This window comes from Coffea arabica, chromosome 1c, assembly GCF_036785885.1.
Source record: "Coffea arabica cultivar ET-39 chromosome 1c, Coffea Arabica ET-39 HiFi, whole genome shotgun sequence".
NCBI classification, from domain to species: Eukaryota; Viridiplantae; Streptophyta; class Magnoliopsida; order Gentianales; family Rubiaceae; genus Coffea; species Coffea arabica.
In genome coordinates, this window is record NC_092310.1 from 197,760 (window position 1) to 219,789 (window position 22,030).

Consider the following 22,030-nt stretch of genomic DNA (forward strand, 5'->3'; position numbering starts at 1 on the left):
AAAAAAAAAAAGAAGAGACAATAGTATTTTTGTGCTGATGTGCTATGCTGTTGGACCTTTGTCCAAACACTATACATATTTTTTTTATTTTATAGGATCTTTGTCCAAATACTATATATCTATATATGTGTGTGTGCGTGCGCGTGTATCAATTATAAACCTATCATTTCGGGGGGGGGGGGGGGGGGGGGAAAGAGTCTCTAACAAGGTGCAAATGACTCAAACCCAATCAAGTTAATTGCAAGCTTGATCCAACAATGCTTTAATTTAAATTCGTATTAGTCAAGTTTAAGTAATTCAATTTATTAGTGTGAAATGTATATCTTTTATTTAAATTATATAAATATTTGACTCATGTCATTTGAATTTGATTGACCTAATAGCTATATCAAATGCAGTTCGAGTCCACTTTAAGTAGGCTATTTGAACTCTTCACAAAGTTTAATTTCATAGTTATTAAACTCATGTTTCTGTTCTTATGACCTTACAATTCCACAATTCATATTTATAAATATACTGTAAGACTCTAGATTATGTAAAATTATAATTAAATTACTAGAATTTTTTGTGTTACTAATTTGAAATTCAAAATCTTACATTCCACAAATTTAGATTAATGATATCTATTTTTCAACTTTTTTTGCCAAAAAATAAAATAACTCCTTGACATACACTTTTATCCATCAGCATATAATATTGAAAATTATAGATTTTAATTGCAGAGCTTCACTCTTTTTTTTCGGTTGGTTAGGATTGCATTTGCTACATTTATTTGTTTACTTTGAATACGCAAGGAAAATGTTTACTTGTTTATTTGTTGTTTACTTTTTTAAAAAAATAATCGTTCAAAACGTCCCTCATATTTTACAAATAACTTTTTTCGTCTTTCACTTTTAAAAGTATACTTTTACATCCCTTATAAATTCACATCGGTCAATTTTAGTCCCTATCTAGGTTTTTGACTAATTTTTTATGAGAATCCACCATGTGCCATTGCACGTGATCATTTTTTAAGGGCAAATTTATCAAATTAAAATTTACATAATTCGATTCATAGTCTCTCACATTTCAAAAAATAAATTTTATTGTCCCTCACATTTCATAAAATGAATTGTTTCATCCCTCACATTACACAAAATGAATTTTTTCATTCTTCATGTTTTACAAAATAAATTTTTCATCCCTCATTGATCATGTGTACGAATAATTTTTTTTTAAACTCATGTATATATCTATTTGATTCTATCTGAATAATACGAATAGCATGCAATGTATCATTATTTGATTTCGTTTGAACGTACTGTTTAGGTGAAATTAAATAGACATATATAGGGGTTCAAAACAATTATTAAAAGTTTTTCATTCATGTCCATTTCCTTTTACTTGAAAATTGAAAATAAAGAAGAAACTTAATCCTAAACATTATCAAGTGTTTATATCAAATTAAATTTGGAAAAAAAAATAAACAAAGGAAAATATGACAAAAAGAAATAAGTAATTGACATTTTCAAATTTTAAAACAATCAAAAGGCAAAAAATTCAACTATTGGTCTTAAAGGTGGCAAGTGAAAATTTTAGATTTAAACTGCAATTTGTTAGCATGATTATAGAATTCGAATTAAGACAGATTAATTAGATGGCCTTATTACACAACTCAATAAGTGAATTATTACCAATTGAGAAAGGTTAATATTGAATAGATTCATATGGTAAAATCAAATATATTTTTCTGTCAAATTAAATTTGGACAGAAAAATAAACAAAGGAAAATATGATAAAAAGAAATAAGTAATTGACACTTTCAAATTTTAAAATAATCACAAGACAAAAAATTCAACTATTGGTCTTAAAGGTGGCGAGTGAAAATTTTAGATTTATACTGCAATTTGTTAGCATGATTATAGAATTCGAATTAAGACCAATTAATTAGATGGCCTTATTACACAACTCAATAAGTGAGTTATTATCAAATGAGAAAGGTTAATATTGAATAGATTTATATGGTAAAATTAAATATATATATATATATATACATAGGTTTATAACAAAATTGTTAGATTAAAACCTATGTATATATCTATTGAATAGCATGTATACAATTACAATTAGTTTGTTTAGATAAAATTAAATAGAGATATGTTACATACTGTTCGTACTGTTTCATGTGAAATCAAATAGTTATATACATGAATTTAAAAAAAAAAAATCTATTCATACACATGGTCAATAAATGATGAAAAATTTTATTTTGTAAAATGTAAAAGATTAAAAAATTTATTTTATAAAATATGAGGGATAAAATAATTTATTTTGTGAAATGTAAGGAACTATATATGGAATTATGTAAATTTTAATTGGATAATTTTGCCATTAAAAATGATCATACGCAAGACACGTGATGAATTCCGACAAAAAACTAGTCCAAAACCTAGGTACTATCTAGTAGGTAGGGATCAAATTTAATTAATGTGAATTTGTAAGGTACATAAAAATATAATTTTAAAAGTGAGCGAAGAAAAAATCCTTTTTTTTTTTTTTTTTTTAAGTAGGATCTCAGCATTTGCAATTTTTTGGCCTAGTCCTCCCCTCCTCCCTACGCTTCTACTTTGTTGTTCTTACTGAGTAGTAACTGGCAGGCATTTGTCGCAAAATTCCCCCATCTCCCGACGGTGGCAAAGACAGTCTTCTGGCACAATTTTGTTCGGAGATTCTGAGCCAGTGGTAGGTTGGGAAGGACGACATTAGGATTCAAGGGATGTCAGAGGACGAGAAGACGTTGACGCCACCGACGACGAAGACGGGACAAGTACCGGAGTCATCAATTACCTCAGCGTCACCGTCCAAGGACAAGTCGGACAAGGCAGACAAGACATGGCACTCGTACATTTCAGAGGATCTTCCTCGTACAGTCCAGCAGTCTACAGACTCCGCCCTCCGCTCCGCCCGTTCCTTCCACCACTCCTCTTCTACCCATTTCCGTACTCTTCGGGTATAGGATTTTCTTTTTTCTCCTCTGTTTGTTCGTGACTCTGCCCAACGCTCTGGATATTAGCATCCCTGTTTCTTGTTTCTCTTTAGGATTCCAAGATTCACGCCTTTCATAACCTTCATTGGCAGTGAGGATTGACATAGATTTAAATTTTAGCAATGTCAAAATTCGACAATTCGACAACGAAGTCTAGGAATTCCGTTGGCCGAAACTGATGCAACTAGCCCGATATTGATTAATTCCGAGTCTATATTCTACTTTTAGTGTACATATTTCTTTCTGGAGGTGTATGTTGGGTATCATTTCTGGTTAGTGACAATTGCGCCACAGTTGGCCTCTATTGTGACAAACCTTGCAAAGGTTGCTGGAGGAACTAAGCTGTGGTCTTCAATTGATTCTAATGGATTTCATCATTTGTTGGAAAAAAAAACAAATTAACTCCGTTCTTGTTGAGTAAGACCTTGATTGGTCTTTGTGATGTTTGTCTTATTATTTTTGCTCCAATTAATTTGGTCCTCTTGCCAGCTTCTATTGCTTCAAGTACCACCATTGATGTTCTGATTGGATGGTGAATTTTTAGTCAGTGCTTTTTTGGCTTTGATGTACATATACTTGGATATGAATTCCATATTTGTTTGTCTAAGGTGTTGTTTTCTGCCATCTTCTTATTATTGCATTTCCTTATTTATTTATTTTAGTTCTTTAATTAATGTTCTTAATACTTTGATTCTGCAGGATTTCATGCCACAACTGGGAAGCCAGTATAGAACCTATGAAGATGCATTCTTCCTGAAAATTAAAGGTGAATTTGATTAACTAAATATAATTTCTATATATACTTTGGAATTTTATTTTATAACTTACTACTCTAAAAGGGTCATTACAGTTTTATCATAAATGTTATCCAGATAAGTGTATGGCACTTCATGGTGATTAGTTTAATGCTTTATTGAGGAATGACCGTCCTTTATACACATGATTTTCCCCATGTAAAATTGAAGATTCCTTTACACTTACTTATTGAGCTGGGGCACAAGCTCTCTCAGTCTCGCTCTATGCCAATATGCCCATAGTTCTACCTTTGTACTATTCCCAGCTATGTAGAAGGCTAGCTAATGTCCATTAATTGTTTCTGGAATTGGATAGATGCCCTGTCAAGGCTCATTTCATCACTCAAGGCCAGTTATTGGGTTCTGGGTATTCAGCCGGTTTTCTAAACCAAAAGATATTTTCTGTTAGTGTGTTCTCCTTTTTCGTGACAACTTATTTTTTCTCTTATTGTAAATTAGATGAATTGACTAAAGTTAGAGAAAATCCAGCTGTGACTGGTGGAATTGCTGTTGCTGTTGGTCTCCTATTATTCAGAGGTAAAAATTTGGATTTGACATGTATTTATGCATGTGTTGTTTGTTTTGTTTTTCTGGCTTTTGTTATTAGTTAGCAGTCAGAAGCTTGAGCTCGTCAGAAAACAAAACTGCTTGAACTTGTGCTTGATGTTTTGAATCTTTAGAGAGTTCAAACTCAGTAATGTAAAGTTGACTAAAGAAAAAAATTGCAAACAACCGATTAAGGAATTTCATCAAACATAAGCTGTACATGAAGAAATTTTGACCCCATCTCTGATTTCTCAACAAATGCACCTTACATACTTTCCAAAAACACCAAAGATTTAACACAACAATGAGAATACAATAAAAGTGAATAACAGTAGAGTTGTGCATTGTGTTCTCTTTGGTTTATAGGAGGGCCCTTTGCAATTCTTTTTGTTCTTTCTGGATCCTCATTGAAAGCCATTGCAGATTTTAAACTTCACTGTGCCAGCATAGAATTTCTTTTTGAGCACGAGAGAGTGAAAGAGCGTCTCATATTGCGTTCTCTGCTAGATCAGGAAGTAGGATGTTTGATCAATGTTTGGTGGTAGCAGAGGTGCTAGTAGTCGCCGTGCCATTCAGATCTTTTGTTGGCCAACTTAGATCTGGTCATATGAGGTTGAGTAAGAAAGAGGCGAGGGGCAAGCAAGGATTTTTCAAGCAGAAGTGGTGAGAGGTGGAGAGGGAGGGTTCTCCAGTGGGTTCCAGGTGCTGTGTAATCTGGGGAGATGGGTTTCTCTGGTTGGAATTTGAAATATGAAGCCTGATATTCTGGTCAACGAAGTGATGGAATGTGCAATGTGATAATTTGTCAATTTTTAGACTGAATCTTTTTTGCATTAATATAATTAGAGAAAATTACCCACCTGCCATATAAGGCTAGAGAGGTCAAAGAAGTAATTTATCCAAGGAAGGCGGGTCTTTTAGGAAATTTTACTTGTATATTAAAAATAAACTATGTATACATATGCATGCTTGAAAAGCTTGACAAGCTCCCTAGCAGAATACAAGAATGCCTAAGATTGGCTCATCAAGCTTAACAAACTGTTTGAGCTCAATACTGACTGAGCTCAAGTCATCTTCTGATCAAGCTACTCATAAGTAGCTTGATTTTTTGCAGCCCTATTTATTTTTCTGCAATTTCAGTGTATCAAATGTTTCTTGTAGATAAGTTCCTTTTTTTGTTTAACGTGGCTTTCGAAATATAAAGCCTGTTGTGCCAACCAGGTTTCATTTGATAAGCCACATATTGTGGTCACATTACCAACTTTTGTACTGGGAGCTTATTGGTTTAGTTGGGTTTTCCAGTTGGCCTAACACAAAAGGGGTTTAGGTCATGGTAAGTTGGTTAATAGAAACATTTAGTAGGAGAATAACTAGTGATTTCCTCTACAGCTAGTGATCTGAGAAAATGAACAGAGAAAAAGAATCACTCTTGACAGGTAAGATTCATGAGTCACTGTAGCAGTTTAATGTCTTAGTTACTTTAGGAAGGTATTGCCACGGTAGTGCATGAAAACCTCCTCAGGACAGGCATTTTAGCATTAAGTGCTCACATCCTTGCTGTCCTGAGTCAAGCATACGGGGGAGCCCTGGGAGTCACTTCTCGATATTTCTTTATAGATGTCAACTCTCTGGTTGAACAATCATATCACTGTACCCTGTATTATCATTCCTGTCAAGTATTCACTGCAAGCAGGAAAAAGAATAAAGTTTAACTAGTTAGTGAAGTGTACGATGCTACCTGTAAATTTCTACACAATTCTTAGTTCTTGAAATCTAATAGGTCTTATCTGCAGGACCGAGAAGGTTTCTTTTCCGTCATACATTGGGCCGATTTCAAAGTGAGGAGGTATTTTTCTTTTCTGGACAATCTTAAATAGATATATATTTTTAAACTGTTAGAATGAATTAATGAGTGTTTACATTTTTTGTTAGTTTTAAACTGAATTGGCAGAAGGATAACTGCTTTCTTCATATGAAAGTTTATTTGAAGTCCTTCAGAGTGAGATTTGACTGGCTAATTAGGTTTCTGTTCTTCTATAGGCGCAGTTCATTAGAGCTGAAAAGAATGTTAAGGAGTTGAACCTTTCTGTTGACTTGATGAAGAAGGAGAGTGGAAAGCTACTTGAAAGGGCAGCTCTTGCTGAAAAGGAAATGAAACATGGCCAAATTGACCTCATGTAGAAGTTGTTATGATTGTTTAGATGTCCATACCTATGATTAGTCTCTTTCCTGCATTGATTATTGAAAATTATGTTAGGAATGCTGGAGTTCAGATTCAAACTCTTGCAAGATCTGTTCACAAGGCAGAAACTAAAGCTACTGGTATGTCCCATTGAATTGTTTTCTTCTTGTTCTGGGGTCTCTGATTTCTAATATTAATCTTTGTATATCTTTGCTTTGGTTATTTATTTCTCACAGTATATTCATTTATTCTGCTCGCTTTTATGATTTATGACTATCTTCAGATTGGAATAAGCCCTAGGCCTACACCCTGAATTTTATGAAGTCAAAATGCAAAGGCCAAGAGTCTCCTTACTCTTTAAAAGAAAAAAAGCTCTTAAGTGTATATATTTATATATATATATGTACATGTGTGTGTGTGTGTGTGCATATAACTTGATTCCCCATTTGTAGCTGCAACTCCGACACTAGGGCTATGAAGCGGCAAAAGTATGTTGGGTATACAAGCCCTGCAACAAATTGTGGGGCTTATGGGACTAAGGAATGAGTTTTTCAACCTGAATCATAGTGATTGTTGGTGTTTGGAAGAGGCATCAAGGGGATAAATCTATGGGTTTCATTGCCCCATCCTATTCTTTTAGTCATTGCCGAATGAAGTGGATATGTTTAGCTTGATTACATTTTTCATGTTTACTTAAAAGAAAAAAAAGGGTATTGCAGAAAGACATGAGAGCCATCACTCCACCTGCACCCCCTCCCCAGGCTGCCTACCCCATTTACTCCCCAGGGTGCTTTTGGATTGAAGGGAAAGGGAGGACAAGAAAGAATTTATATATCACCTGTTTGGGAAGAGAAGGGAAGGGAATCGAAGGATTTTAAACCCCATAAAATCCCACTTTTTTGTCCCTTTCAAAAGTGGGATGAAATGGAAGGAAAACTTCAACATGATGCATAAAGGTAACAACAATGGCAGATTGGAAGTAGTTCAATATCAACGACATTTCCCTCCAAAACTGCCAAATAGCTTAGAGAGAAACTCTCCTCTTACTTCTCTTCCCTTCTGTTCCTGTCTCCCCTCATTGAAGTTATCCTTCCTTTATTATTATTATTTTTTTTTTTGGCTTTTCTAAACTCACAAACTAGGCCTTAGCCCTTAATCTCAGATGGTGGTTGTCCATATATTGCTCGACTTAAACCAAGGTTAAAGAAGATTTGCGACCCCCATTTTTAAATAGTATTTTGGTTTACAGAATTTGGGGTATACTGGTGGTTGTAGTTTGAATTAAGATTGATGGATCTATTATGTTGAGTTTGAACCTTTGTTTATTGTGTAATTATTTGCTATGAGAGATTTGTTTTGTAGTTTCAAGAAATGCATTTGGTATTCTGCTTTTCCTTTATTGGAGTATGGGGTTCAGGGGTGGTAATCTGCAAGAGGTGGCAGTGGGGGTAGCAGTGCTGAGAGAAATGGGTGAGGAAGGAAGCAAGAGCCATGAAGTGGAAGGTAAGAGAAAAGAGAAAGAAAAGGACAAAAAGTAAAAGGAGGAAAAGTAACAATTAAGAAAAAAGTTGATTCCCAGTACACTACAAATGCCAAACGTAAGATTTCAAGAATGTTGGTAAACCCATTGTCATTAAGGGGAACTTTAATAGTCATTAGCATTATTGTTCTCGATGTGTACCAAACTGCTGATTAGATTCATATTTCTTTATCTCCTCGCTCTCCTCTTCCTTTATAGTACGCGGCATGGTCTTGGACCTTATGGCTGTGAATGGATTGATAATTTATCCTTTAAAATGCATGATCTCTGCTATGTGTTTTATGTGATTGCTTATCCAATTTCTACACGCGACTGATAGATTTGATGGATCTACTGCGGGAACTTCCTGGAAGGGAGGCTCTGAAACTTCGAGCAGAAGTAAGTCATTTTGCACTGCATTTTCAACCTTATTCTGGTTGGTATACCTATTGGATGCTGATCCCTAAGTTGATTGGGGTGAATATTTCTTCATTTTTGTTCCTGGATTAGGTTGCTTCAGTGGCATCGCATCTCCGAGAACAAAGGATCGCCATGGAAAAGAAGATAATGAAAATTTCTGATTCAGGGCTTCCTGTCTGAGGTTGCATCCTAATCCAACAATCCCCACCTCCCTCTTCCCCGAAAACCAAAAAAGGAAAAAAAATATTAGAAGCTTAGAAATATTCTTCTAATTTCCTTGTACTTACAAGGAGAGAAGATCGGGTTGATTATTTTACATCTGGCATTCTCTAGCCCCAAAATGGGGGTAAAATATGAGGCTACTTCGCCCCTCTGAATTTCATTCAAATATTTCGGGTTGGTTAAATTTGAGTGTGTTTGGATTGTAAATTATTTAAGATAATTTTGTGAAAAAAAGTACTATATCACTTTTTCTAGTAGTTAATTTCTAATATTACTTGGAGAGTTTTATCAGTTATTAATTGACAGACAAAACTTGACAATGGCAATATTGCTTAGTACTCCAACATCACCAATACAACCGTGGATGAAGATGCAAGAATAAAAGAAGCGACAAGAGAAGTTGCTCTAAAAATGCCAATAAGATAGAAACCAACATCCATCCAATTCAACCATGAGCAAGTTCGATAACTAAAAATGACAAATCCGTATCAATTCAAAGCACATATTAAGACAAAATTAGATCATTAAGCAACTCAAAATTTCAAATTGGGCAAATTTCACTTTACCCCCTTGTGATTTAGTGTTTTTTCACATAACCTCCTATGGTTTCAAAAGCTATATGTAATCCCCTTATGGTTTGGATTAAAGTGTCAAAGTGACGGGAATGATCATTCATAACGGTGTCACCTAAAATGTAAAAAATAGTCTTATGTAAAATTGAAATTTATGTATTAACCAATGGGGGTTAAGTGTATATTTTAAAAATCATAAGGTGGTTATATGGTAAAGTATTAAATCATAAGGGGGTTATATGGTAAAATATAAAAATCATACGGGGTTAATGTGTCATGTATTTATAAGGGTAATTTCGACATTTTTAGAAGTTCCGTTACGAGTGACTATTTCCGTTACTTTGACACTTTAATTCAAACCATGAGGGGGTTATGTATAACTTTTGAAACTATAGGGGGTTATGTAAAAAAAGGGTAAATCACAGAGGGTAAAATGTAATTTACCCTTTCAAATTTGGTAGATCTAATCACATTTGATGTAGGATATCAAACTTTTGGAAGCTCAATTTCTTTCATTGTTCAATGCATATACTAGAATCAGATATACATAATTTAAAATTTTAGAAAATTAGAAAGTCAAAACTTATTAATAAATAGTGAAATTTAGCCATGTAAAACTCACTTTTATTTTCTCCTTGATGCCATAAAGATTTCTACACTAATCTCCAATGTACATCAAGTCTTGAACTATTTCTGGAGCCACTGAAGCTCGATATGGATTAATAATTCTATTCCCAACATTGAGGGTGGCCTTAGATGCTATTGTAATAATAGAAATAGCCAAGATATAATGGGTCATCAGAGAAAGCATTAGGTATGAGATGCTGTTGACTTTTCACCCCTTTAAAAAGTTAAATGATTTTGAACTAGGCCTAATTGGTTAGTAAGCGTATCAAGATAATCTAATAATTCATATTTATGGGGTTCCAAAATCTTCATTTTCATAAAATATTCATCAAAGTTGTCCTAATCAAAGGTCGATTGCTGAATTGGCTCCCCGATTATCAGATGCACTTCATTCAATTGTTGTTCCTTTTTTTTAGAAACGGAAGATAATTTTATGGGTTAAAAACAAAAAGTCCCCTGTGGTATACATAATATACAGAAAAGCCTCTCATGGTTTCAAAACATACAAAACGATATCTCATGTTTTAAACTAAATTGCAAACTAACAAAATTTGTTAAATTTAATGAAATCCAGTAAATTTAACTAAAAATTTAACGAAATCCGGTAAATTTAACAGAATTTGGTAAGTTTAACAGCCGAAACTATCATTTTCGTTAACTTTAACGAATTCTATCAGTTTACAATTTAGTTCAAAACATGAGGTGTCGTTTTATATGTTTTGAAACTACGAGGTGTTTTTTTTATGTATTTAGTATACCACAGGAAATTTTTTTGTATTTAACCCTAATTTTATTGATAAACTAGGCTTTACAATTTTTGAGCAATAGCTCAATCAACTATACAAAGTGTACCATGACACTTAAGGAGTAGCAAAAGTTCTCTCCTCATCTCTAAGTATGCTTAATGCATAAAGGCTAAACCTATTACAATGATTTATACTATTGGAATTTCCTACACAAAAAGAGTACAATTGAAACAAGTTAGCTAGTGCTATAATGTCTTCTACTAGTATGACCATATAGGTATCATCTCCTATGCCCGACTTTATCAAAGCAATGGGATGTTTGTTCACACTTGAAATTTTGATCTGTAACCATCTCATCTCTCTTGCTTTCATCAGGGCCAGTCTCACAGCTTCACCTTCATGTTGAGTTTCTTGTTGTGAGCTTCTCTTCACCAAAGCTCATTCAGCTCTAGGTAGAGCTTCATTTAGCTTGGCTATAATACCAATTCCTAGCTTATAATCTTTTTTAGAGCTTTTTGTAGCTATCTGGAGTTCCACATATTCCCCTTCCCCATTTCCTTCCTCCCTCACCCTTGCATCTGCTTCACTTGTTTCTAGTATACTTCTAGTTCCCTCTCCTTTACCAGAGTCCTCATACTCCATCCATTCTATGCTAGCTTTCTGAACTATTCTTATTCTTTCATTATCCTTTCCCTCAAACTCCATTTCATTCCTGTCCTTTCGTCATTGCCAAAGGATATTAGCAGTCAAGGCTATGTGTTGCTTGCCTTCCTGTTTCTAGCTTGAACTAATGCTACCCATCACTTCTTGAAACACCCTGTTTGGTTCTGGATTCCATCCCACTGAACAAGTGCTAGCTGCCAAACCTATTTTGTCTAGTGACAATGAAATAATATGTGTTCTATTGTTTCCATTTGATCACCACACCTTGAGCATATTGGAGAGCCTTGCTTGGTTCTTTTGAATATTGCTTCTCTGGCTGTCAGTGTGTTGGTAATGCACTTCCATATGAAAAGCTTAATTTTGTGTTTAATGTTTAGTCCCCATAGAGTCTTCCAGATTTGTGTATTGGAGTCATCATAGCTTGATCCGGCCTCTCATTTTCCTTCTATTTCCCGTCTCCTTTCCTCCTTCATTAGTACTTTGTAACATGACTTTACAGTATACTCCCTTTGCCTGCTATGAATCTAGAAGTGTTTGTCAGCCCTTCTTGAAATGCTAATTGAAAATTTTAGTATATTCTCAGTATCAGCCATGTTGAATTTCTTGATATAGCATTCCTATTCCATCTGAATTAGTTATTAGTTCTTCCACTTTCTGTTCCTCCCAATTCTTTGGTCTCATGGTTGTTGGTCTCCCATTTGGGTTGTTTGGAATTCAGTTATCCTTCTAGATGTTGATGCTCTTTCTTGTACTTACTCTCCTCAGTATTCCCCCCTTAACTACATCCCTCGTAGCCATAATGCTTTGCCAAAATCAAGATGAGTTTTTAGGAACTTCACAACCCAGCAAGGAGTCTTTGGGATCAGTGTGTTGGTAATGCACTTCCATATGAAAAGTTTAATTTTGTGTTTAATGTTTAGTCCCCATAGAGTCTTCCAGATTTATGTATTGGAGTCATCATAGCTTGATCCAGCCTCTCTTTTCTTTCTATTTCCCTTCTCCTCTCCTCCTTCATCAGTACTTTGTAATATGACTTCATAGTATATTTCTCTTGCCTGCTGTGAATCTAGAAGTGTTTGTCACCCCTTCTTGAAATGCTAATTGAAATTTTCAGTATATTCTCAGCATCAGCCTTGTTGAATTTCTTGAATATAGCATACCTATTCCATCTGAAATTAGTTATCAGTTCTTCCACTTTTTGCTCCTCCCAATTCTCTGGTCTCATGGTTGTTGGTCTTCCATTTGGGTTGTCTGGAATTCAGTTATCCTTCTAGATGTTGATGCTCTTCCTTGTACCTACTCTTCTCAGTATTCCCCCCTTAACTACATCCCTCGTAGCCATAATGCTTTGCAAAAACCAAGATGAGTTTTAGGAACTTCACAACTCAGCAAGAAGTCCTTGGGATAATATTTAGCCTTTAGGATTCTGCTTACCAACTGATTAGGAAACCTTATCATCCTCCAAACTTGTTTCCCCAGCAAGACTGTATTAAAGCATTGAAGGTCCCTAAACGCCAATCCTCCATTTTTCTTTTCCTTAGACATTTTTGCCCAAGAACACCAGTGTATCTTATTTCTCCCATCTGTTTCTCCCCATCAGTATCTGGCCATCATCCCTACTATTTCTTTGCATAGCTTAGCTGGTAATTTGAAACATGGCATAGCAAAGATTGGCATGGCCATGGTAACTGCCTGCTTTTAACATCGCTTTCTTGCCTGCAACACTTAGAAATTTGTTCTTCTAGCTATTTAACCTGTTACTGATGTTGTCTTTTATGAACTCAAAAGCATACCCTTTTGTTTTAGTGATCACCATAAGAAGGCCCAAGTAGTTACCCTGGCTTACTGCCTGCACTCCAGCCAATAATGCACAGGTTTCCTCCTTTGAACTTTCCTAGGTATTCTTGCTGAAGAAGATTGACGATTTCTTCAAGTTAATCATCTGGCCAGACCCTTTTTCATACTGGTTCAAATTTCCTTTAAGTTGTTTACCTCTTCCCTACTGGCTTTGTAGAAGATAAGTGTATCATCAGCAAAGAATAGGTGAACGACTATTGGCCCTTCTTTGCTAAGCTATGCCATTATTACTTGGAAATTTACTGGGGTTCATTGAGAATAAGGCTGATTTAATCTTATCTTCCCTTACAGCTTCAATTAAATTTTCAGTCATCTTAGCAATGATTGTAAGAGGTATGCCATCCAGTATCTCTTATAGACCCCCATGAGCTGATCTAGAAAAAAAATGCATATAATAATCAACCATTTTCTCACCCAATTCTTCTTCACTTGCTATCCATGTTCCATTAATTCTTTGAACATTAAGCATTTTGTTTTTCCTTCTTCTTTCCTTGATTTCTCAATAATCTAAGTGATTTCCTCCCTTTGAAGCCACTTTTTATCAAAAAAGAATGTTTACCTTCTCCCTTTAGGGACAAGTGTCTATGAGCAACATATTGTGATCATAACCCAAAAGTTTCTATATGTTCACATCTAGCCTTGTCAAAGCTTTGAATCCATACCAAGTTGCTTAGCCTTTATCTAATCTCTGCCTTATCTCTTCATTTTCTTCCTAGTTATTACTCCAAGTCCAGGGATTGCCACTAAACCTTATATCCACCAAACTATTGTCATCAATGAAGTTTCTAAAATCCCTGAAACTCCATTCCTCCCTCACTCTGCCACTCCATTTTTTCTCATTAGATATTATATCGTTAACGTCCCCTGCTAAGAGCCATCTTTCTCCCCACAACCTTATTCTCTCTGACAAAACCTTCCATTGTTTCCTTTCTAACCTGAGTATCATAGTTAACGTACACTCCTATAAACTGCTAGTCTAGGTGATTGTTCAGCTCCTTCACTGAGCTTTAATAGTAAATGCTATAGTGACCACTTTTGTCACCACTATATCCTGGTTCCAAATTATGGTCATCCCTCCAACTCTATCCATGGCCTTCACCATCATGCTCTCCTTGAATTTGAGAATTTTTTTTTAAAAAACATTTTCTATATACTTGAGTTTGTTTTTTAGTTTCAATTAAGAATATCACATTTGGGGAGAGAAGGTTATTAGCTTCTCTCAACTAGGAAACTATCAAAGGGCTCCCTGTTTCTTGACAGTTTCACACCAATAACCACATTTTTTTATAGAGGGACTAGTTAAGGCTGGCCTACCCACTTTTCATCACTTTTGCAATCTTCCCTAACATCATCTAATTTATTTCTCTTATGCTCCAAGTAACCCGTCAAAATATCTTCCATTTCCTTGTCAACTAGTCCTATCTTTTTTTCTTCTTGCTGGGTTGCTGGTTTTTTATTCCTATTTATCTTCCGCAGTGGTTGCCTATTAACCTTTGGAGATTCAAGTGTTTCTTCATTTTCCTATCATGCTTCTGGGCTGTTTTTATCATTTTCTAGATTGTTTGTATCAATCTACATTGAGGCGCAATCACTAGACCTTTCTTCCATGTGCTGAGTCCATTAAAATCTTATGTTGATTTATGTTGCCTTGCTTGTTCAGAATTCTTGATCTAAGTTCTGAGTTCTCATTCCCCTCATAAAGATACTGGAGTAGGAGTATGATGAATGACATATTTTTCTCATATTCTGGTATTTTCTATTCTCCCTTGAGCAGGATCATCAGGCTTCCTACCTCTGATCCTTGGTTTTGTGTCTCATTGGTTCCAAAATCTCTTGAATTCTCTTTTTCACCTCTTTTCTATTCAACTCTGTGCATAGTTGCTTCTTTCCTTCCTTTTATTTCCTTATTTTATGACAGAGTATCCTTGTTTTTAGAGTTAATTAGAATCAGCACTCCATTCCTAAAGCCCTAATAACTCCTCTATATTGTGTACTTGTTTTGCTTTTCCTTTGGAGAAAGCTTTTCCTAAATTTGCCCTGAGCCAAGGCCCATATTGGTTTTCTAGTTTTCCTTTGCTTGCTGAGACTACGGCCTTATAGGATCTTCACTATGCGCAATCACTCGACATTTGTAACCTTACGCAACTAGCATAACTTGATGTTTCTTGGAATTTGATTGAAAGCTTAATTCCTCCAGGTATCGGAAACTTGATAAATTTGGTTACTCTATATTTGAGTCACAAATCTTTTGGGGGTCCCATCCTTCCCACTCTTGGCCAATTATCCAATCTAGATTCCCTTGACTTCAATAATAACCAATTCAGCGGAACAATTCTTTCAACTCTTTTTAATTTGACAAATCTTCCCCGGCTACATATTCAATGGAATCCCAAAATTGGAGGATTTCTCTTAGAAGAAATAAGAAATTTGAATAGATTACTTGAATTAGACTTGAGTTACAATGGATTTTCTAGCAGCATCCCTCCAACTCTTGGCCAATTGTCCAATCTACACTCCTTTGACCTCAGCAATAACCACTTCAGCGAGACAATTCCTTCGACTCTTTTTAATTTCACAAATCTTTCCCAACTAGACCTTCACTCGAATCCTGCATTTTTCATGTTTGAAGTTCAACCATTTTATTGCACCATTCAGCTTGACAGTAGTATCCCTTAGCATGTGTTAAAAGATATCCACCACTATTATTAGATTTAGGTGTCTACCTTCCTTACCCACCATTTGGGGCACTATAACATCTTTAACTTCATGGAACACAACACCAATTTTTCTTCTTGCCTTATTGGATATTCAGTGCACTGGCAAGTTACATTTTTGAACCCACAAAGGAGGCCAAATTGAATACTGTTTCATTCTCCTCAATCCATTCAAACCATCCACTCATCACAAGCATTGGTTATCAATCCCTAAATTCCTCTCTCTATCTTCAAGAGGTGGTATATAGAATTGGAACAAGTTTGGTCCTAGTTCTATGGTTATGAGATCTTTTGGATAACTCCAAAGTTGAGAGATGGGCACTCGTACCCAAAGAGAGAAACACTCACAAAGGAGGGAGTTTTATACCTGAAACATGCTTGAAATGGGTGGACTCGGATAAATTTGATGAGTTTTCTGGTTGGGCTTAAATGCTAGTAAAAAAAAAGATAGGCCCAAATATTGATGATCTGAACGGGGAGGGCCTGTTTTCGATTTCCAGATGTTTCGAGGACAGGTGTAACTCTCCCCCTCTCTCAAGTCTCACGTCTCGTATAAATCCATTGTTGATAAGCGTAGATGCTGACAAAGGTCATTTTCTTCTTTCAATCTTTCATATAAAAGACGACTCCTTTCAAATTCTTACCGCTTTTCTATCTGCGGAGTATAGAATCTCTCTTTTCGTCTGAAATCTCTCAATAACCGAAGCATTCAGACGCTCTTCTCTTTCTTTTGGAAGCCCTCTCTCTTGCCCCGCAAAAGTAATTGAAACCCTAATTTAACATTTTGCTTCCAAAAGCTGCGTTCTCTCATATGCGCACTGTTTTCTTTTCTATTCTATACTGAAATCGGAAAGCCGCTGTTGAACCGTGTAGAACCAGGGTTTGTTTTATCATTGAATTATTACTGACCAACTACTAAAAATTTTCAACACTGAATTGATATTCATACAATTCAGAGCTTTTCTAGGTTGTAATTCTCACATTCTAAGAAGAAGAAAGAGGCAGTTACTATACCAGGAAAAGGTGGGTAGGAGTAGCTGGCCACCGGGCCCTGGTTTGTCGTGGGGGGGGGGGTGAGTTTGGAACTCGACGCATAGAGAGAAAGGGAGGGGGGGGGGTTGTGTGCTGGGGGTAATGGCAGATCCTCAGGGTGGCGGCTTTGAAGGGAGCCAACCGGTGGATCTCTCCAAGCACCCTTCTGGAATTGTCCCTACTCTCCAGTAAGTACTAATTACTCGTCACTGTTCTCCATTTGCCCTTCTTTAGCTCTATATTTTTTTTTAATATGGTAAGTGTATGTAGGTGCTTTATGCGTGGGAAATATATATATTTTTAAATCAACCTTGTGAGTTGGTGTGATTCTTGTGGGTACTAAGTACTCGTCATTGTTCTCCAATTGCCCCCCTTCTTTAGCTCTATTTTTTTCCTTCTTTTTTTTAATATGGTAAGTGTATGTCGGTGCTTTATGCGTGGGAAATTAAAAATAAAAAATCAATCTTGTGAGTTGGTGTGATTCTTGTAGGTAATAATTACTCGTCATTGTTCTCCAATTGCCCTTCTTTAGCTAATATTTGGTGAAAAGCTGAACAATTCATATCTGCCTCTTCATTCCCTTGCATGTTATGAATATCTTTGAGCTCTATTTCGTCATTTGCCAGTGGTCTTTTAGTTGGATATGTTACTTGTCAAAATGAGACTTGCTATTTTTTCACTGGTATGCCTTTTTGATTCAAATTCTTCACATATTTAGGAACATTGTGTCAACTGTCAACCTGGACTGCAAATTGGATCTCAAAGCAATTGCTCTGCAGGCTCGAAATGCAGAGTACAACCCAAAGGTAGGTAATAATCTGTGCTGTCTTTCTACTTTGCGGGTTGAGATTTGTAGCAGTATGCTTTATGGGTTGGGATGTTTGTTCATGTAAGATGAGTGAAACAAATGTTATGCATCCCCTGTTGAAATCTTTTGTTACATGTGACAAATTTAGGTTCAGGAAATTTTAATTTATTTGCCTTTTTCTGCCAACAAAATCCTTATGTTACTGCCTTTTTGTAATTTTAAAAGGCTGTGTCTCCCTGGAAAATATCTTTAGATCTCCAATTCAATCTTCTGTGCCAGCCACAGGCTTTATCTTTTCTTCCTTTTTTTCCGACTTCATCAGAGCCATATTTATTTGGTTTGTTTTGCTGTATCTCCTTTCTGCCAACCAAATCTAGACTTTGTTGCATGTTAACCAATTCAAAATGTGCGGTCTCTCCAACATTTTTTTTTCTGTACCTGTAGGTTCACAGTTCTAACTTGCTTGGAAGCTGATTCTTAGCATTTCATTGAAGAATAAATCATTATAAATCATTATACTACCTGTTTCGAGTTTCAACTTTTTAAAAAGTTGGCAAATGAGGAACTTCTACAAATGTCTCAATGTTGAGTATTTAATTTGGTATGTTCGATTACTGTTATTTTATACGGTTAAGTATTTTGAGTAGTAGGAGTTTCTTATAGGATATTACTGTTTTTTTCAATCTGTCAAAGTAAAGGTGTCTTTTTCAAGTTAAAGGAAAATGCTTATACTGCAAGGTAGCATTTCTTGAATAATCCTCCATACTAATTTCTGCAAAGATATTCGATTGTAACATATTTATCTTATTATGCAATGAAGCAATCGACAATGTTTCTATATACTGATATTTTACTATTTAACATGCTTTCAGCGTTTTGCTGCTGTTATCATGAGGATTAGAGAACCCAAAACGACAGCACTCATTTTTGCTTCTGGAAAGATGGTGAGTACTAAATAGCTGTTGAGGCATGTATGGCATTTTCTGCCTTTTAATTTTAAAAACAGCCTATTTAGTGATTTTGGATTACAAGATATGTTCTTTTTTTGTTGTGAAATCTCTTCTTCTCCTTCTTAGGATTCAAGTCAATTTGCTTGCAAACCTTTGTTTCACAACACCTGTCTAGTCTCTTCTTGTGTTTTCTGCTTCTTAAGTTCTGCTCGGCACGTCCTTTGGCCATCACTATTAATTTCTTGTCACACTGACTCAGGTCTGTACAGGAGCAAAGAGTGAGCAGCAGTCAAAATTGGCAGCTCGGAAGGTAGATGCAATATCTAATTACATTTGTTTTTTTGGGGGGGGGGGGCAATATGATGATTTCCGTGCACTTTGGAATGTATTTGGTACCTTGAGCATTTTGTTACATTCTCGAGCTTTGTTTTCAAACGTTCAGTCCGTGTTTATACTTAAGGATATGTCTTTCTTATTGTTGTTCTTTTCAGTATGCTAGAATTATCCAAAAGCTTGGATTTCCAGCAAAGTTTAAGGTATTGACATTTTCCTCTGCACCCTCTTGCAACCCCCCATCCCCACCACTTGCAACCCACCAAACACAAAAAGAAATAAAGGAAAAGAAAAAAAAACCTGAAAGGGTATTCTCTAATTCCTAGACATGGAAAGAGAATATTTTGCACTTTGGGTACATGTTTTCGAGTCTTTTCGCTTTTGAAAGTTCAATGTTTGTACTATTCTACTTTGTCTTATTGGAAAGTGGTTGATTTTTAGGATTTCAAGATTCAGAACATAGTTGGCTCATGTGACGCGAAATTTCCTATTAGACTTGAAGGCCTTGCCTATGCCCATGGTGCTTTTTCAAGTGTAAGTTACTAGATTCCTTTGTTTATCTAATGATTTACACATTTTCTTTGTGCTGCTTTAGGGACCTTGTCGAGGATAACTAGTTATACCCCATGTCCAGAAGAAAAAGGAAAAAGGAACAGTAACATGGATCTCATAAGTTCATCTTAATGGATTTTTTTTTTGTATGGATTCGTTACTTCTCTTGCTGAAAGGTAAGTGAGAATTTAGTGTCAATAATCTTCTTAGTTATCTTTAGCTCTTTGTAACGGGCAATGTGATATGGGATGTTAGTGCTGAGATGTGCTTAAGCATACTTGGTTTAAAGAAACTTTTGGTTATTATGCATGCAACTCTTTACTGGCCTATTCTAGTAAATCCTTCAAATGGTTTATTAGCTTGAGAACATAAAAAATGCTAGATTAGATGTTTGTTAATAGTGGCCCTGGATTGTGTTAACCATGCTTTGCCCAGCTGTTCAACCCACATGATATAAGGGATGGTCTCTATGGTATATGAAGGGTTAAATTGATAACTTTGGCAAGAGTTTGTGCATTTCACTGGATACTGACTTGCTGTGGTCTTTGCAAGGAAACTATGGAACTTTTCAAACTATGTATGACTTCGGGTGGAAAAGTTTGTTTGGAACTTTTCAATCTATATCAGAAACGTTCAAGACATCATCTAATTGACATAATTTGAATGGCATACCTGTGGTGGTAAAAGTATGTAATAGAGATTGTTTTATCATGTCTTTATCATGCATGAGTTAAGATTTTTCCGGGCTCATAGATATTTTACTGATTACTTGAACTTTGACAACCTCATCACTGGCAAATTGTAGCATGTGTGCAGGAAAAAAATATATTGTAGAAAAAATTAATATAATTACAATTTGGTTGCTGAAAAGAAATTAGAATTTAAAGCTTGTCTATCCAATGTCACTGAGAATATCTAGACGTAAAAGGAAGAATCTTGATTATGTACTTGTTGTACTGAGCAGCGCTAGTTTTGATTCTTGCAGTATGAACCCGAACTGTTCCCGGGATTAATCTATCGGATGAAACAACCAAAAATTGTTTTGCTTATCTTTGTTTCTGGAAAGATTGTTCTCACTGGTGCAAAGGTATGGTATTCTCTACTTGAAAATGTTTTTCGTATGGTATCATTCATTTTTGGTGTTCTATTCTGGCTGTCCTCTTCTTCTTCTTCCTCTCTCTCTCTCTCTCTCTTAAATTTGATATCTGCATTTCGTTTTCAGGTTAGGGATGAGACTTACACTGCCTTTGAGAACATATATCCTGTTCTTACTGAGTTCAGAAAGAATCAGCAATGGTATGATCAATGATGTTTGTCGATTATGCTTTATTAGCTTAAGATTTTAATGCTTTAAATTTGTTTCTGAAGTGCTTTTGCCATGAATTATTGTTGTGGTAAACCCTAGATGGTTGAGATAAGCTTGTTGTGAAATAAAAAGAGATGATAAATATCATTAATCATGGTATTTGATTGGGGATGTGAGTGCTTGAAGTATTGATTGTGTACTCATAAAGTTTCTGTGTGGTTGGTTGACAAATTAGTAACTTCACTCAGACATTTTAATTAATGCGAGTTTGGGCTGAAATGGCTGTGGTTAGTTTTGCATGCCATAGAAGATGATGTAGACATGTTGATTATGGTTGAACAAGGAAAATTTGAAACAGGTGACAAGTTGAAATCCAAGATAGCCCGTCGACAGAGGGGTTTTTCTTTTTTTTTTTTTCTCTGTTGGAACAGTAGAGAAATTAATTCTGCAGTAACCTAAAAGAAAAATTTTTCAGTAGAAGTCAAGCACAACTTTTTTTCCTTTTTGCATTTGTTAAGTTAGCTAGCGTGAAACCAAACCCATTTCGCTCCTGATTCTTTAATTTCCTTTGAGAAGCATTTACAAAAAAAAGGGGGAAATTAAAAAAAAAAAGAAAGAAATAGGGAACTGGGGTGTCTTGGGATTGAACCATTCTAAGCTTGGAAAAGATTATGTTAGATCAAGGATGCTTTTGTAGTTTATCAGATGGTCAATATATACTTTGATCCATATTTGTCATGCAGCTCCCCCACACCATATTCTGCTTCTTGCGTCAATTCTTAGTGAATTGGTTAATTCATATTTGTCAATTTTATATGCTTTCTCGCAGATTCAGTTGGGAGATTGGTGCTCTTGATCAAGTTGACAACGGACTTACTTCCAATGTGCTGTGTAACTGTAAATATTTGAGAGATCCTTCAAGTACGTTATGTCACATATGGATAAAATTGTGATAAGAAGACCGTTCCAGGACTAGAAAATAATAGACTGCTTAGAAAATGATAGTCTTTGAACCGGACTAGGGGAAGTTACCAACTGGTGAATCCGGATGTTTTATTTTGAGCCTAGACTCAAAACTACTTCACTGTGCGAAATTAGCTTCAATATCCCCTATTCACAGTTCAAAGTATTGGGGTGGGGTGGGGTGGGGTAGGAGTGCAGA

The 22,030-nt window shown here is 35.5% G+C and overlaps 2 protein-coding genes across 3 annotated transcripts; both read left to right on the forward strand.

Annotated features, from left to right (window-relative positions):
- Positions 1–2,571: 2,571 nt before the first annotated feature.
- LOC113741032 (RGS1-HXK1-interacting protein 1-like) lies at positions 2,572–8,965 on the forward strand. Of its 2 annotated transcripts, XM_027268543.2 has the most exons (8): positions 2,572–2,989; positions 3,725–3,791; positions 4,279–4,356; positions 6,159–6,211; positions 6,406–6,542; positions 6,623–6,687; positions 8,407–8,465; positions 8,577–8,965. In XM_027268543.2, the coding sequence occupies exons 1-8, from the start codon at positions 2,756–2,758 to the stop codon at positions 8,664–8,666; spliced, it is 783 nt and encodes a 260-aa protein (XP_027124344.1). In that variant the 5' UTR covers positions 2,572–2,755; the 3' UTR covers positions 8,667–8,965. The 2 variants fall into 2 exon arrangements, with proteins under 2 accessions (XP_027124344.1, XP_027124389.1); XM_027268588.2 differs by lacking the exons at positions 8,407–8,465; positions 8,577–8,965 and adding an exon at positions 6,831–7,035.
- Positions 8,966–16,427: 7,462 nt separating this feature from the next.
- On the forward strand, positions 16,428–21,867 carry LOC113741167 (TATA-box-binding protein-like). The gene is made up of 9 exons (XM_072078058.1): positions 16,428–17,107; positions 17,638–17,725; positions 18,600–18,671; positions 18,937–18,987; positions 19,169–19,213; positions 19,452–19,544; positions 20,548–20,649; positions 20,785–20,858; positions 21,698–21,867. Coding segments are annotated over exons 1-9 (612 nt in total). The 5' UTR covers positions 16,428–17,021; the 3' UTR covers positions 21,699–21,867.
- The last annotated feature ends 163 nt before the right edge of the window (positions 21,868–22,030 follow it).

Coding starts and splice junctions, on each gene's coding strand:
- LOC113741032 (XM_027268543.2), top strand. CDS start 2,756: ATGTCAGAGGACGAGAAGACGTTGACGCCACCGACGACGAAGACGGGA. Junction 2,990..3,724: donor CCCATTTCCGTACTCTTCGG/GTATAGGATTTT, acceptor TTGATTCTGCAG/GATTTCATGCCACAACTGGG. Junction 3,792..4,278: donor ATTCTTCCTGAAAATTAAAG/GTGAATTTGATT, acceptor ATTGTAAATTAG/ATGAATTGACTAAAGTTAGA.
- LOC113741167 (XM_072078058.1), top strand. CDS start 17,022: ATGGCAGATCCTCAGGGTGGCGGCTTTGAAGGGAGCCAACCGGTGGAT. Junction 18,672..18,936: donor TTTTTGCTTCTGGAAAGATG/GTGAGTACTAAA, acceptor ACACTGACTCAG/GTCTGTACAGGAGCAAAGAG. Junction 18,988..19,168: donor CAAAATTGGCAGCTCGGAAG/GTAGATGCAATA, acceptor TGTTCTTTTCAG/TATGCTAGAATTATCCAAAA.